General features: G+C 39.8%; 1 protein-coding gene across 1 annotated transcript in view; it reads right to left on the reverse strand.

Moving 5' to 3' along the window:
- The window catches only part of ARHGAP18 (Rho GTPase activating protein 18), a 131887-nt gene extending 118506 nt beyond the window's left edge, over positions 1-13381 (reverse strand). The window contains exon 1 of the mRNA XM_007450525.1: positions 13269-13381. Within this exon, the coding sequence (XP_007450587.1) occupies positions 13269-13381 (113 nt within the window). The remainder of the gene's footprint in view (positions 1-13268) is intronic.
- Positions 13382-17215: the final 3834 nt, after the last annotated feature.

Below are 17215 nucleotides of genomic sequence, written 5' to 3' on the forward strand. Positions count from 1 at the left end.
AGGAAGTCTGGAAGCTACAATTTTTTGCATTGCATATCTAAACATATCTTTGTTCAACTTTCACACCCAATTTGTAGTTTTGCTGGGCATAGTGCCAAGGAAGTCTTGGTGGCAGTATTTTAAAGGTACATCTTATTACTGTGTCATGCTAGTGTCGGGAGATTTTCAATGCACGTGAAGAGAGTCTCCAGTTTACAAATGCCTACTGATGGAGAGAGAAGAGAGGTTCCGGCCTGGGGCTTTCTCCTTTACTTCCCCATGGCTCCTGTGGCCCCCAATGCAGCACGGCATGTCCAGACTGCTGCTCTGAAAGACCCAGATCAGGGCCTGCCACAGAACACATCCTGCTCTTGAACTGAGGCCCCACTGTCATTCAGACACATGTGCTTGGAAGGGAGAAAAACGATAATGGCCCTTATTCTACACCAGTCAGTAGGATGAAAATGACCAAGGTTCAAATCACAATTGATCTATATACAAGCTGTACGATCTCAGACCAGTTATTCTGTGTACATGAGCTTTCTCTTTCTTAAGATGTGAATGGTAATTCTCACCTAATGAAGATTAAACAAAGTCCATTTTAAAGGGCTTTGAACACAGAGAGTACTCAATAAATATTTGTTTTTCTTTTCCTCTGTGATACCATTTGCCCCAGTTACATGAACAGCTGACCACAAAATGCCAGGAGATACCTCAAGGACACACAAAATTATTTGCTTAAATAGCAGAATTTAGTAAAACTATTTACTCCTTCATTGCAGTAAATGGTATCTTGGAGTTTGAAAGTAGCTAAGATTATCTCCCAAAGTGCCTATTTTACTCCTAAGTGAATTGCTGAGAATCCAGATTCACAGAAGCTTCTCTCAATATGAAGAGAGCAGCGTTTTATTATATAAATATATATAAACACACACACAAACTACCAGACAACCAAACATTCTGTTGTAATTTAACTTGCTCTGCATATACTTCTAGAAACCATATTCAGCTTACAAAAGTTGGAAACAAATATTTCTATGAACAGCACAGTGGTGAAGACCCTGATAGCAGACTGCCCAGGTTCAAATCCCAGTCCTGCCACTTGGCTCTAGGACCTCAAGTGAGGTTCTCTACCACTTCCCCACCTCCATTTCTCCATTTGTAAACTGGGAGTGATATCACCTACCTGCTTGGGTTGTTAAATAAGTTAAGATAGCCTCTCTAATTTAGTGGCAGCAATCCTTCCCTGAAAAAAACACTGATGTTGTCCTCTTCTTTCAAGTAGAAAAAATAACATATAACACATCTACCCCAGACCCTCAACCCGTTTTCCAAAACAAAACACACAGCAATACTCCAATACACAATTAACAAACTATCATGTTGAATGTAAAATGTTTAAGTGCTGTTTACTGAAGATCAAACCATTAGTAAGATTAAGCGTTGTTTCCAAGCAGTGACATGGCATATATCCTCTTGACTGACACTGGGTATGTTTTTCAAGATGTCCCCATTATACTAAAAATGTAACTCGAGCTATTTCCCCCACATTTGTGTTTAAAATTTCGTTATTGGGTTTGGAGGCATACGTATAAATTTTCCCTATAAAAACGTAAGTTAAAAAATGTTGTATTAAAAGATGTATATTCTATAAAGCTTGGGTATTAAAAAGCAATAAACATTCTTACTGTGGAAATATGTTCACCAAGGGGAGATTTTTAAAGGTATGCTTGTATCAATAAAACAGATAGTGGCCACAGAAGAATAGTAATTTTTAAAAACCTATTACTACCACTACTGCCAACACAACAGAAAAAGCCCAAAATATGTCCCTAACTCCAAAGTATACAATTTTTGAACATTTTTCCACTCATAAAGAAACAGCAATATTTTGGGATTTCACAAATTGTGTTCCCTGGAACACTGGTAACAAGTGTTATTAAAAAAAAAAAAGGCTCCTAGGTCAAATAACTTTAGAATATTTAAAATATGCTTCTTGCTACCAGTTTTTTTTTAGCAATTCATAAATACTAGCTAAAATATTATATGCTACAAGGCGTCTTGCAGTAAACTTTATTTACACTAAAATATTAGACCACGAAACTCCTTTTCAACAGAACACCTAGTAACAATATTTCACACACAATTTGGGAAACAGAGCTCTATTCCTTTGACTTATTTATTATAGAAATTTTGCTTTAAGCAGATTAACAAAGTATTAGTCTCTCCTGAAATGTGCTATTAGAACAAGCCTTTCATTTTAAAGACACATAGCCTGGCTTTGGCTTTCAAGCTTCAAGCTTCAAGCTAAGCTCAAAAGGGATTAGTCTCTCTCCTTTACCTGCAAAATGGAGATGATATGATTTCCGATCAATAGTATAGGGACAGGAAAATTGGTGTAAATGTGTTTCTTAAATGACCTTAAAATCTTAAGAATTAAGTGATCTGACAAATAAAACATGACCATCATTGCTATAGACAAATAACTAAAATTTATGCAGCAGGTTCTCACAAAAACAGTGGCAGCTCTAAGCTGGAGATACAAAGTATTTTTAAAGAAATAGATACATATTCTAATCTTCAAGTACTATTTTTAAAAAATTTCCCTCCTTTAAGGGAAAAACACTCCCCCCGCCTCCACCCAGAGTTCAGAGGTTGTCCTAGCCACTTATTTTCCTCTTTGCTTTGAAGGAAGTGTGGCAAGAGACAAATCCATTTAAGTAATTGGTATAGTAAAGCAATGTCTCTAAACAAGAAAGAAAGGATACCCTACAGTGATGCTATTTAGGTATGCTAAGGCACAATGATAAGAATTATTGGACGACTGCTAAATTTAACTATGTTCTGGGAGTAGAAAAAGCAAGCAACTCAAATACTGGCAATTAATTTTTATATAGCCTCTGGGATGTTTTCCGTATGTACTATGTGATCTCAAAAATATTACGTACTCCAAAATACTACATCTGTGTCCAATAGTCCCTTAGAGTAGATATCATTGGATGTAAACAAACAAGGGCCTTTGGCAACTCTGCTGCTATCAAATAGAGGGAACATGTTCTATACAAGGAAGATCTCATTTCTCAGGACTCTATTCTTTCCAAATTCAAATTCACTTGTGCCTAAAATCAAATTCAAATTTAGCACTTTTGTGAAAAACGTTTTTGAGAATCAAGTTTCTTTTTGTTTGTTTCTGGTGGAAAGAAAAAAAGACTCTATACTAAACTGTCCTGCAAACATAAAACCCAACCATTCCAAAATATAAAATATCCATCAATGCACAAATATAGTTGAATTCCTATTATATACAGGGTATTGAATCCATCTAGTGCTTAGGATTAAAAAAAAAATCAGGCTCACCCTTGAGACATTTATGTTCTTAGTAAATAGAAAAATTTCTACAATATAAACTTGCCTAATAAAGCAAGGCAGAAGGATAAACGCACATAGGATGTGTACACGTACTAGTGGAGAATTTTAAAGTCAAGCTCCAGGGAAGAGAGGTTTCTGTCTAAGAGGAGTTGGCAATAAGACCAGAAAAGGCAGGTAGGGCCAGATACAGAGAGACTGGAATGATAACTGAGTAGCTTATTGCCAAAGATGACCTCTTTACCAAGCTGTGTAAGCCATTCCCTCACTGAGAGGTGAAGCCTATTCCTCCATGCTCTTGAATTTGAGACGGGATATGATTAATTGGCAAACAGAATATGGCCAAGTGGCACTGAGTAACTTCTGAGGCCAAGCCCCAAGAAACCTGGAAGGTTCCACCTAGATTTCTTAGAATGCTCACTCTGGGGTAAGCCAGCAAGAATGTAGGAGGTCTGACTACTCTGATTCTGCCATGCTATGAGGAAGCCCGAGCTAGTCATGTCGCGAAGCCGCACAAGGAGAAAGATGACCCACCAGCCCAGGTGTCAAACCTGTGCATGAAGAAGCCTCTGATGATCCCCTTGCCTCAGCCCATCTTGCTTGACGGACCCCAAGAAAGAACTTGATTGTGATCCTCCAGAATCAAGAGAGAAAATTGTTATTTTAAGTCACTAAGTTTTGGGTGGTATGTTACACAGCAACAGCCGACTGAAGCAGTCACCTTGACCTTCAGGATAGGGGTCACAAATGGTGGCACCTGGGCCAGATCGAACCTGCAGACAGGATTTTGGGGGGCTTACTCAGGATTTTTTAAATTCTAGCTAACATTTTCTAACAAAACCCACATTCTTCTGAGGCCTACACTTTCCAATCATCCACTTCACTTATTATATAACCTGCTAGGCCCCTATTGGTCCTTAAGTATAGAAACCTTTCTCTAAAAAATGGGAGCAAGGGCTTAATACACTTATACAATTACCTGATGACATCATATAGTTATACTATAATCCAGAATGATTCAAAAATGCCATAAATCAAAAGAATTTTAGCCTGGATATACTGAAGCATATATATCCCCATTTTCAATAATAAATTTTTAAAATAACAATGATTTACTTAAAAATAAATAAAGACATCATACAAATTTACTTCTACCTTGATCTAAATAACTTCTATCAAGATGACGGGCCATAGCTTTGACAGTATTATTTGGACCAGAGAGAAATGAAAAGACACACACTTAGTAACTCTAGTCAAAACATTAATTATAGAATAAGCTGATCGAGTTACATGTTTCTAGACCACCTATAAATAGCCAAAGTTCCTTTCAACTTTCAGTTGCCAGCTCACCTTTTCTTACTCAAACCAAATCTTAATTATTCAATAACAAATTATTTTAAAGTTTTATACCTCAAAAGAGGGAACCATGCCATGGCTTCCTAAATATGATACTGAAAACACTGTTTCAGAATCCATCTGTATTATAATGCAAGCTCCTTCAGGGCAGGAATTCTTACATTTATTTTATTCTAGGCTTATCATATACATCCAGCAAAAATCTTCACGGTTGTTTATTAAAATACACGTTAGGATTCTTTTAAATAATTTAAATTTTAAGACATTCTACATTTACATATTTTAATGCCTTTCTGAATTACCCAAATCTCGTTCTAGGTAGGATTTCAATTTTATGCTGCTCATCAACAATAAATAATTCTTACTTTTTCTCAATATAGATGATATCTGACAGACGTTAGTACTCAGAGATAAACCAGATCTCTACAGCCAACCCACCCAAACTTCAAAAATTCTTCTTAGTGTGAATTCCAATATTTTTCTACACAGCTTCAGTTTCACAGCAGCATGATGTTAAAGCATTTCCCAGTTTATTAAGTTAATTACATTTTACAGTTCTAATCTGATTCAACTAGTGTCACAAGAACATATATCAATTTCCATGTTCCTAAATCTTCCAAATAAATGACAAACTTAGACAAGTGCATACCCCCTAATGGAAGACGGGCACATGTTAAGGGGCTGTGGAAAGACATATCGTATCAGCATGTGCAGGGCTCCCATGTACCTTGAGAAGGACACTGTACTAGAGTAAGACGAAACTAAAGGCAGCAGAAAAAAGCATCACTGTCACGTCTCAATTCACAAAGATGCTAAGAGGCAACAGAGAACAGTCACCCCCAAGTTAACTGAAAATTTTATTTAGGTTTGAAAAATGTATTTCAAAACCTGTTGTTGGGAACTCAGGACACATTCTCCCATAGCAACAATGCCACAAATATATGGTGCTTTGAGTTTTCCAGCAGGTGAAAAGAACTCTGTGAATCCAGAAAACAGGCACGACTGGAGAATTTACAGCTCTCTGGGATTTGACTACCATGTATGCTGTTTTTCCCCCTATGGAAAATGGCTTCTGCATTACTCACTGGCATACATCTCCCTCCTCCCTCCAGTTCACTATCTCTTTCTTTCCTACAGTTACTCCCACTCCCACCACAAAAGTCCCCAGTCTCTTAGAGGTGGAAGCAAAACAGCCTGATCCTGTGAGCCATTCGTAAGCAGGAGCTACCGAGCTAATAACAACTTGAAAGGCAGGTATGAGAGGGATTTGAGAAGAACTGGCTAAGGGGACAGAGTTTCCTAGCCTAGGCCCAGTGCACAGTAGGCATTTAAAGTTAATGTATTATGTATAATAAAGATGAAGAGAAAAACCAACAGTATAGCCTTTAAATGTGCGTACTAAATGAGAAAGGGGATGGGGCTCAGAGGGAACTGGGTGGTGATCTGGACCATGGATATCACACCCTCAGCTCAGCTCTGCTCCGTGAAACATCACTTTTAGGTTATAAGATCAAGAGATGTTCAGGGACTTCCCTGGTTGTCCAGTGGTTAGGACTCCACGCTTCCACTGCAGGGGGCAGTTTCCCAACCAGTTTCAATTCCTGGTCAGGGAACTAAGATCCCAAAAGCCGCAGGGCGTGGGCAAAAAAAAAAAAGACAGAGAGTTGTTCAGAAACTACACAAATATATTTTAAGGGAGAAAAAGCGTAAAAATTATCCTGTCTTCAAAAACTTTATGTATGGTGATATACTAGTACTTTTACCTACAAGTATTCAAATAATCTAAAGTCAATTCGGTCTTTGAGGAACATGAGAAAATAACTTTTCCTTGCTCTAAACAAGATAATTTTCCATCTTATTAAGAGTAACAAATGATTTAGAAATTTATATCCACCCAAACTACACAAAGCTGTTTAAAACAGTCACCTGTGCCTAACAGGGGTTCAACACCTTTAAGCCCTTTTTAAGATACTGTTTTGGTATTCTTAGTAGTTATTAACATTAATATAATCTGAGATATTTTTATAAATATCTTAAACTTATTCCACAAATATTATTTTTCAAATTAAGAAGTTATACTGCATATGTATTAAAGCAAGCATTCTTTTCCCAAACCACTTACAAATGAATTTCAAAAATGCTTTCTAACAGTATTTCCAAATTAATTCACCCACAGGTCTTTGACTGCCCTGCATCATCACAGACAATCACAGTGCTTTATGTCAAGCACTCTTTTAAGTACGTTACATATACTAACTCATTCAATCCTCATAATAACTCTTGAGTTAGGTATTACTATGCCCAGTTTGCAGAAGGAAAAGAAAAAAACTGAGGCTCTATGACATTAAATAACTTGCCCAAGATCACACAGCTATTAAATGACAGAACCAGGACTCTGACCCAGACAGTCCAGTTCCAAAGTGATTACACAAAGTAGGTGTAATCACTGCACCCTACTCCCTCTCACACTCATTCATTCAAACTTTTATTACCTGCCTAGAGTAGGTCAAGCACTTTGCTAAACCCAGGTAAAGAGACAAAATAAGGCAAGATCTCCATCCTCAAGGAACTTACATTTTAATGCGCAGCATAAAAGGAAAGTGCAAATTAAACCCAAAAGTTCGATATGACAATTCTGGTTCAGCAAAATGTCCAGGGAAAAGATAAGATATTGTATTGAAAAGGATTTAGTAATAATATTCCTGATGTTCACATTTTTTTGAATACTTTCAAAAGCTACACATTTGATCTTTAAAGTGAACCTTGTGAAGCCGAGCATTATTACACTCATTTCACAGACGAGGAATCAAATAAGTTCTGAACAGCTTAGCAAAGATGCCACATTGCCTTTGGAGAGAAATTGCCCCGTCTACAGAATCTGCTTCTCTAAAAAGACCCCAAATGGTCAAATCATACGCTTCCTGGGACAGTTCAAAAAAATTAACTGGGTAAACCTGATCCCCTTTCAAAAATTTGAAATTAGTCCGTCCGTTTGCTATGAGATGTAAGATGATAGAGGGCGACGAGGGTGGGGTATATCCATTGAGAGCCAAGCTCAAGCTCGAAATGAGGAGATTATAAAGCCAGTGGACAGAAAAGAACAGAGTCCCAAAAAGAGAGCAACATGCCACGTGACCAGTCCTGAGGGAAGAAGACAGGGGATATGGTCTTTTCCTTATGACCCAGATGCCTGCAATAAACCTCATTTTCCCTAAAGACACAAGTGTTCTTTGCAAAAGCAACTACCGAAAGAGCATGTGTCAAGGGATGACGTTTCACAATTTTTTCCAACACAAAAATTCAGACACTTAGTGGGCTTGAGTAGAGAAAAGACTCCAGATGTAGTAACTGGCCACACAGATCTCCATGGTTTCTGTTTACTTCCTGCAAAAAAAGGGATAAACTTGGCCAGCTCACAGCAACAAACACAGAAGTCAAAAGAATGTGTCTTCAGAATTATCCAGACGTCATCCCTTCTGCTCCCTCTGCCCTAATCCACCCCCAACACCTTCACTTATCCCCACTCTCCTCAAATAAGAAAACTTCTTATTTTCTGTCTCCTCTTATCAAAAGTAAAACAAAGTCATTAAAGATCAATACTGACTAAAACTTTGACGACAAACCATTTCATCTCATCTCGGAGTATTTGTATAAAGTGAAAGGTTTAGGTCAGGACAGTCATCACCTAAAGGAGAGAGTTCAGGAAAGGACGCGCATCACAGCCGGCCTAGCACACCTTCTTCCCCAAACCAAGCTTGGAGACCATGCTGCTAACTCCGCCCACTCCCATCCTCTACCCCATCACCACCCAAGCAACAGCCTGGAGGCCTCAAGTTTCTGCTGTTCCAAGCTCTCTCACAGGGACACCACAAGGGTGACAAGTAGAGAGGCTTCTCAGGACCTTTGGGCAGCATTCAAATCAAGAAGATGTAGGAGAGCAAAGGCCACCAAAGGGAGTGAGACCTCACAGATCCATGACCACAGAGCACAGGGAACTTCCACTTGACACAAGTGTGGCCTTGGCCTCTAGGATGCTGGGTCCTTTTTCTAACCCGGTGTACACCTGGTGATACTCAGGTGTACAGATAATGAGGAATTTTAAAACAAGAGAAAAAAATAATTCATTTTGGTGGACCAATTATTAAAAACTCTTCAGGCCTAATTACAAGGCAATCCAGAAGCCATCATGTGCATTGTTAAACGCATCAATTTTTGTGAGTTCGTCATGCTGCAACACTCTCAAAAACAAGACAAGTACTAAGAACTTAAAACACCAAAACAGCAATCATAAACCTTGAAATAAGCACTAGCCCCCGTTAGAAAAGAAAAACAAAGGCGGATGATGAAAGAAGTAAGTGCACCGTGGAAGACCAGGAAAGTTTTCAGCAGGTTTTTTGGGGTTTTTTTTGTTTTTAAGAAGGTGGGGTTCTTGAGATTTATAAATCCTTATACTTGAAAGGCATACACCTAATATAAGTCCCATGAAGATAACTTTAAACAGGCCCACAAAACTCACATGCCTCACAGGTGAGGGCGGTTAAAAGGCAAATATCACATAACTCTAAATAAAGGTAAGACCTGCCCAGTTAGAATACTGGGTGTGTCTTTTAACAATTCAAGAGAAAATTATGAATAGGGCTTCTAAACGACACAGTAAAGAAAATCAGTTTTTAGAAAGTACTCTTATGCCAGCACATGGAGGACTAGATTGATCTAGAAAACAATTATCCATATGGACAGGTTAAAATGTATTTGGTCAGTAACTCCTGCAAAATTAGAATGAGGAATCACGCCTTCAATGATAAGGCTAGGAAAAATAAAAAGAAACAGTCGTTCGCTTATGACATAATTGCAATATAACAACTCTTCGTCATCCTTCCTTCACCAAAAATATATAAAATTTCAGATAACACACAAATTCAGAAGGAAAGAACTCTATTCATGATACAGTACATAGGTTTTTTTAAATGCTGTAAATTCACGTAAAAGAAAGACATGAGAAGATGGCAGCCCTCTTCCAGGCCTGAACTTTTACATAATGGTTAATTTTCAGTTATGCCATTTTTAGTTAAGCATAAGGATCATGCCCATGTTTCTTAACATGTGACAAAATGATATTTGTGAAAATGCTTCTGAAATGAGGAAGAACATGTGATATGCCACAAAGCTCGATAAGTTCTTTCCTTTTCTGTATCTAGTGTGAAAGCAAGCAGCAGCTAGCCATAAACCAGGCACTGTTCTATGGGCTTTACATGGATCATTGCACTTAATCCTCTCAGTGAAGTGAGCACTAATAGGGAGTTCAATTTATAGGTAGAGATTTAAATAACCCTTCCAAGGCCACACTGAGAATGAGTGGGAGAATCAATCGGGATGTAAAACCCACGCAGGCTGGCCCCCCGAGCCCAGATTTTCAGGATTTATGTCATCATGACATAAACCAAGCCTCTTGGTTCTGCTTGCCCAACACCAATGGCAAATGGGGTCAACAAAACAAGATCTTACATGATGAATGCTATACATTTACTCATAGAAGACATAAAAGTATCTCAGACGAAACTAGAGTTCAAAGGTTTAATAAGAAAAATACCATTTGACATTAATATTTATCAAATATTAGCAAAAACTGATAGGAAGCAAACAGAATAGTTTTTCTTAAAATGACGGGGAAGTCGAGGGAAAACAGTAAGAATAGACAAAATGCAGTATTCTTTGAAAAACTGCTTTGCAAAAGTAAACATTAAGAAACCTACTTGAAAATTAACAAGTAAATAAAGTCTTATAAATATAGCTACTCATAAAAAGTGGTTTCCTCTGGAAATATTTGACTATGCACAAGTCAGTCAGAACAACTAATGTTAGCATATTTCTTCAAATCCTAATGTTTTCAAGAAGAAATATAACAAAAAAAATTGAAAACAGAATTCTGTAAATATTTGAGAGGGTCTAACCATGAGTAGGAAGAATTCCTTAATCAGGTATCCAACGAATGTGTCCTGATAAGGAGGGATAATGGAATGGAATGGAGGGAATTTTAGACTAACAGATAACTTACAAAAATATTAATTCCCTACTATCGCAGCTTCCCCAAAGACCAAAACAACAATAAAAAAAAAAAAAAGGACCTGGTAACATAGGGCTAAAACTCAAATGCTTTCTATAAATATCCTAAATCATATACATAATCCTTTATACTTTTCAAATAGCATATACATGAGTTCATCTTATTGAACTAAACATTTGATTAAGTAGTTCATCAAAGTGCATATTATTTAGGAGACCAAGTCTTGCAATAAGCCAAATTAGACTTCTGTGCTCCCTTCAACAACTGCTAAAGAGGTGGATGGGAACACAAGAGTCTAACTTTTGTCTCTTTTTCACAGTTTGTTTGTTTTGGTTTGGTTTTGACTTTTGAAGAGCTTTTTAAAATAGGCATCAACCACCAAACTTGCACCTCAGGGCAGCTTGCCAATGCTTCAAGTACAAGCTGACAACCTCGGGCCAGAGCTGAAGCCCTGTGCCCCGCCCCCTCACCACCATCTTTAAAGGATGGCTCCTGATCCCATCCCACCCTCAAATCCCTCCTCCCACCACCACCCCCCTCCCGCCCCAATAGCAATATCTCAACCTCTCCAGGCTAAAGGTTTCTTTGCCTCCCAAAGAAACACTAAGCTCATCTGATAAATGATTTCCGTGCTTAAGGGTAAAAGCCAATAAGGACTGTCCCTTTTCTCTCCTTCCCACCTCCAGCCCTCAAACCAAGGCTCCCATCTTCTCCAGCCTAGGACTCTAATTCAGTGGTAGGAATTTGGGGCCAGTATGGGCAAGCAATATGGCAGCCAGTGGGGGAGGCACTTGGGAACAGGTCTGGCGCTACCACTCCATGGAGTGCACTCACTGTATGAGCAACTGCCCACCCTACACCCTCTCGAGCGTTAACCTAGGTTGAGAATGATCCTGCTCTGGCCAAGGCTGAGAATGAGCTGTTCCTCTCTTTTGTTCTCTCAATCCACTCAAGTACAGGCCACCCACAACAGGCTGCAAAACCGCAAACATGGATAAAGGCTCCATATCTCAATATGCAGCCCCAGGCAAAGCCCTACAACAACAGACCTTGCAGCAGCCTAACCCCTGAGGTTTGAGGCTTCAAGGTAAAAATGAGAGGTCAGGACTCAAAGTCCCTAAGGTTCTTTTCACTCTCACAATCAAGACCCAAAATTCAGCTCAGATCCTCAGGCCATCCCAGAGTAAAGTCTCTGGAGAATGTGCTAAGTCTGCATAATTCTGGCCATTTTGACCGTCAAGTGGAGTCCAAGTTACAGACAGTAAGGGGTTGGCGTTGCAGTCTGCTTACTGCTCAAAGGTTACTATCTTGTTAGTGTGCTACAGAAAAATGGATGAAAACACTTTATGACCTCTCACACAAAATAAAATGATAACCCATCCAAAGCACAAGCAGCAAATCCCTTTTATCTTTGGAAATGAATTAAGTCAATGGAATACATATGGTGGTTGCAATGTGAGAAAAAATTCTGGTCAGCCCGGGAATCTAGCGCAGGGTATTACAGCCATTCCTTTGATTTTTATTCCCCTCCTCCACATCTGGGGATTTTAAAACAAATGAAAGAAGGCATTATTCCAGCTTAAGGCATAAGCATAAGTCACAAAAGAACAAAGAAAGTTTTATTATCACATTAAACATCAAGGAGGAAATGTGCTTACTGATAACTAATTTAGTATCCTACCCTATTAGGTTAGCATTTGCTGTTTACAAGCTTCTAGGGCAATATTTACAATTTCTATCTAAGACAGAAGGTAAAAATGTTCAGCTAGTGAGAAGGTCATTAAGGAAAAAAAAAGGCTTGGAAAAACAGAACAAAGTACACAGACAGACGGTACTCTTTGCGCCTCAGTGGTCTATAGAACATTCGCCCTGTCTGCCTATAAAGTGATTTAGCATTAACCACAGGTCACTCTAGCAGCAGAGTACCACTTCCTGACAAAACCTTTTTGAAAGCTCCCCCACCAACAAACAATCTACATACGCCAAAGAATGTGAAACCTACTGCCCCAGGCCAGTGTCTTAGGCTTTCTGCCTAAGAAGTTTGCTTTCAGCCAGAAGAAGGGGGGAAAGAATCACACTGTAACAACAGCAGATTGTAGAATACAGCGAACAGCCCTCCTGCTTGCTGGCGCCGTTCCCAAGCAGCAGTTCCAGTGGCTGGGCCCTGAGCCCATTCAAGAATTCCATCTCACAGGAAGTGTTTCAAATATAGTTATTTGATCTTTCAGCATTTGCAAATGCACCTGCTGAGCAAGGAGCCTGACAGCCATCGCCCCAGTTCCTTCCTATCCGTCTTCACCAGTCATCATAGAGGCGGTTTCAGGATTAGGTGAGGTACAAAGTACAGAAAACCCCAGCCAAAGATTTCTGCTGCTGCACGAGGTTAGCGCGACCTGTGGCTTTTGGTTCCTTTCTCCCCACACTAACTTCCCTGTCACTTTTTTCCCCGGAGCAGGTAAGAGGGCTTTGTTTTGTTCTCTAGCTTTCAGGTGCCCGGGCTTACCTCGTGGTGGCTTCCTCCCCACCCTTGCCATGGTTCCCCCCCAGGGCCTGGTCCTTGCCGCTGGGGTGGTAGGCAGTGAGCACAACTCCCTGGGAACTGGAGAGCCAGCTCATGGTGAGAGAAGGGGCATAATTTCTGCGATCCTGACACAGCGGAGGGGAAAGAAGTTCCTGGCTCTCCCGGCAACTCGGCTCATTAGCATCGGCCGGCTCCTCCCACCAAGGCCAGCGATTCACAAGGGAGGGGCGGGGCCTCTCCGGCGGGGGCCCGCCGACTCTCCAAGGGGGAGACCGGTGACTCAGAGCGTGGCCAAAGCCCGGGGACAACCCCAGTCCGAAAGGCTGCAGTTAAGGGGTGGGGGGTGGCGGGGGTACTAGTTGCTCCCACCCCCGAGTTATTCTGATCTGATTAAACAGCCACGTTGTAGCCGCCTCTCAACGTTGTAAGCACAAGCCGTCTTGGTTAGGAAACAATGAATTACTGCAGAGCCTTTTTTTCCCTTAATTCCTGTTTCCATCTGGTAATTTCTGCTACTTCACGTAACGGGAGTAAGGGCTCTTCTTAGTCCCTTCAAGGTCAGCGTTAAAATTAACCACAGCAAAACCCAATCAACCTGCCCAGCAAAATTGTGCCATACAGGTGACAAGAAAGGCTTCCTGGGGACTTCCCTGGTGGTTCAGTGGTTAGGACTCCGAGCTCCCAAGGCCAGGGGCCCAGCTTTAATCCCTGGTCAGGGAACTAAGATCCCCCATACCACAACTAAGCCCGCGCTCTGCAAGGAAGACCCGGCACAGCCTAAATAAATAAATATTTTTTTAAAAAATAGAGAAAGGCTACCTGTTGTGTTGAGTTTAAAATGTCTTCATAAAAAAGATGTGTACCTAGAATACCATCTTCTTTCACATAGCAAATGCCAAGTTTACCTTTTGTTTTAACAAAATACCCTTCAGTACCAAAAAGAGACCCATCTACCAAAACTGTTAAATGGCACTGCTGAGAATTAAAAAAAAAAAAAAAAAAAAAAAGTACTTACTATTATTTGTTGAGCACTTACTATATGCCAGGCTCTCTCTGACAGGTGTTTTACATGTATTATCTCATTCAATTCAGTTGAATTCTCTCTCTCTCTGTCTTCCTCCTCTCCCCCTCCCCTCTCCATCTGTTTCTCTCACACACAAACACACGTTATAACACGGGTATCATTCTCATCTGCAGGAAAGTGAGGCTGAGGGGCAGATTAAGTACCTTGTCTAAGATAACACAATTGTTCTGTGCCAGAAGCTAGATTTGCCCAGAATTCTAGGCTAAATTCCATTCTTTTTAACCACCATCCTGTTCTTTGTCCTGCAGATAAGGAAACAAGCGCAAAAATTATGAAAAATATAAGAGATGTTTCCGTCCTTTCTCCTCTAAAAAATTCTACATTCCTCTATATACCTAGTAGCCTGAATGGAAGTGGTTTTTGTTGTTGGTTTTTACGGTCTATCAGTATTTGTATCTAAACTTCCTCATAAATAAGTTTTCACCATCATCATTCCATAAACATACTGTTTGTACTTTTTTATTATTTAAAATGATCATGAGAAATAAATACTTTATTCATACTTACACACTCTTAAGGTATCCAAAAAGTATTTTTTTTAAATCCTCTTTGGTATCTGCTGTGAACTCCCATTTACAAGTCTTCTTAAAAGAGAGTTTATTACAGCTTCCTCCCTCCCCACTCCACAATTAGTTGGTCAACCTTTGCTATCATCTAATACCTCCACTGGGCTCTACACATTGTCTCCTTTCTGTCCCCACTACCTAAATCCTCTCTGTACCCTGTAATTCGATCTTAACTCCAATCTTACAACAACCCTTTAACTCATTTTCTTGCCTCCTCCCCTAAATTATATGGCACATTATTAGCACACCCAAGCACAGCCCTACTGATGTCTCCCCATAAAACTTCCACTGGTTCCCCATTGCTAACAGAACCAGTTCCAAACCTTTGTGTACAGTACTGAACATTCTTGCTCCCTTACCCACACAAGTCTCTCCATCTCTTCTGCCAGACACCATTCCCTCTGGTCCCCCTGTCATTCCTTTCTGGGCCTTCCACATCTAACTTACCTTCCACATAGTAGGTGTTCAGTGAATGCTAACTGGTAAAGAACTGAATGAATTTAATGTGTCCTTAGAAAGTACAGTAATTTTTTTTTAGTTAAATTGGTAATATTAGACAAGTGATTCCCACGGACATACCAGTATGATGCTATGATGCGATGTTTACCAGTTCAGGCAAGATGAAAAGCACAGAAAGAGAGGCAAAAGGTAAGTTGACTGGAGTGTATGATTTCTTTTTAATGTCTTTATGTGGAAAAATGATTAATGTTCCCACATTCACCCTTCTTTTTTACATAGCTGCTCTGAGATTTAAACAAAACAAAACAAAACCAAGAATCACTACCTTCTACAATTACTGGTAGGCCATACACTCTAGCTTTTAAAAACTCTTTACTCTCTGTTTTTCTCTCCATCCCACACTATCCTTTCCCTTACTTCCCTGGACTTCCTTTTTATCTTCTTTATTTTTCTATTTTTCCTTCTTCCTTTGCTATATCCTCAGTCAGTGTCACACATGCCTGTTGACAGCCATGAGCACTGCCAGCTCTCATGAGACAATTTATGATACAGGGAGCTTTTGTCCAGTCTTAACCAAAATGATGATTAAGTTATATCTTTGCCTGACTATAGTCTCTCCATTTGTTTAATAACAAATAAATCACAATGTGTCAATCAAAATGAAACTACTTTACTAGCTCAAAGTAATATTTGGGTTCATAGTAGCCAAGCTTTTTAATTTTTGTGAGGCATAAAATAAAATGTGGCACAAATTGATTTACATATCTTGGTACATAAAATTTGAATCCTGCTAATTTAACTTTCAGGTACATGGAAATCCTCTGGACTCCTCCTCCTTTCCTCCTAATAAGCCCAGTTGTTACTGGTCTAAGAATGTTGCCTGTCACAGGGAGACAGCTGGCAGGCTTCCTGGCGTACTTAGCTTCAAATATAGGCTCAAGTATGCAATAGATGAAAAACCACTTTCAGAATTTTCTTATGACCATCACGGATGCAAACCGTACTACCAAAATGCTTTCGTGAGGGGCTTCCCTGGTGGCGCAGTGGTTAAGAGTCCACCTGCCAATGCAGGGGACACGAGTTCAAACCCTGGTCCGGAAGAATCCCACATGCCGCGGTACAACTAAGTCTGTGCGCTACAACTACTGAGCCTGCGCTCTAGAGCCCGCGAGCCACAACTACTGAGCCCGCAAGCCACAACTACTGAAGCCCGCGCACCTAGAGCCCGCGCATCGCAACAAGAGAAGCCACTGCAATGAGACGCCTGTGTACCGCAACGAAGAGCAGCCCCCGCTCACTGCAACTAGAGAAAGCCTATGCACAGTGACGAAAACCCAATGCAGCCAAAAATAAATAAAATATATAAATTTATTTTTTTAATGCTTTCTTGAAAGCATTAAAGCATTTCTTGAAATTCCTGTTTCAAACCTAAAACGCTACCAAGAATTTGCTGTCTGTCCTTCATACCCTTCCTCATAGAGATACATTTTATGAAAAAAACAAAAAAAAAAGGTATTATTTTACTCTCTTCTGCAACCACTTTAAACAAACACTGAGCACCTAATGTCCTTGAAGATGTTAATATTCCAAGCCACTCACTGCATGCCAAAGACTTTCCTGTTATGAAATGTCTCACAAAGTAATTAACAACATCAAGACAGTTGAAACATTCATTTCATTCATTCCCTTCAAATGGGACTAACTGGATGACCTAGGGAGGAAAAAGGAAGTTGTAATTTACATACCCAAATCCGTTGTTAAAAATAGGGTGGAGATAGCACCGCAGCCTCAGATAATTTGACAGCCATGTTCAAAAATAA

This window comes from Lipotes vexillifer, unplaced genomic scaffold (assembly GCF_000442215.2).
Source record: "Lipotes vexillifer unplaced genomic scaffold, Lipotes_vexillifer_v1.1 scaffold537, whole genome shotgun sequence".
NCBI lineage: Eukaryota > Metazoa > Chordata > Mammalia > Artiodactyla > Lipotidae > Lipotes > Lipotes vexillifer.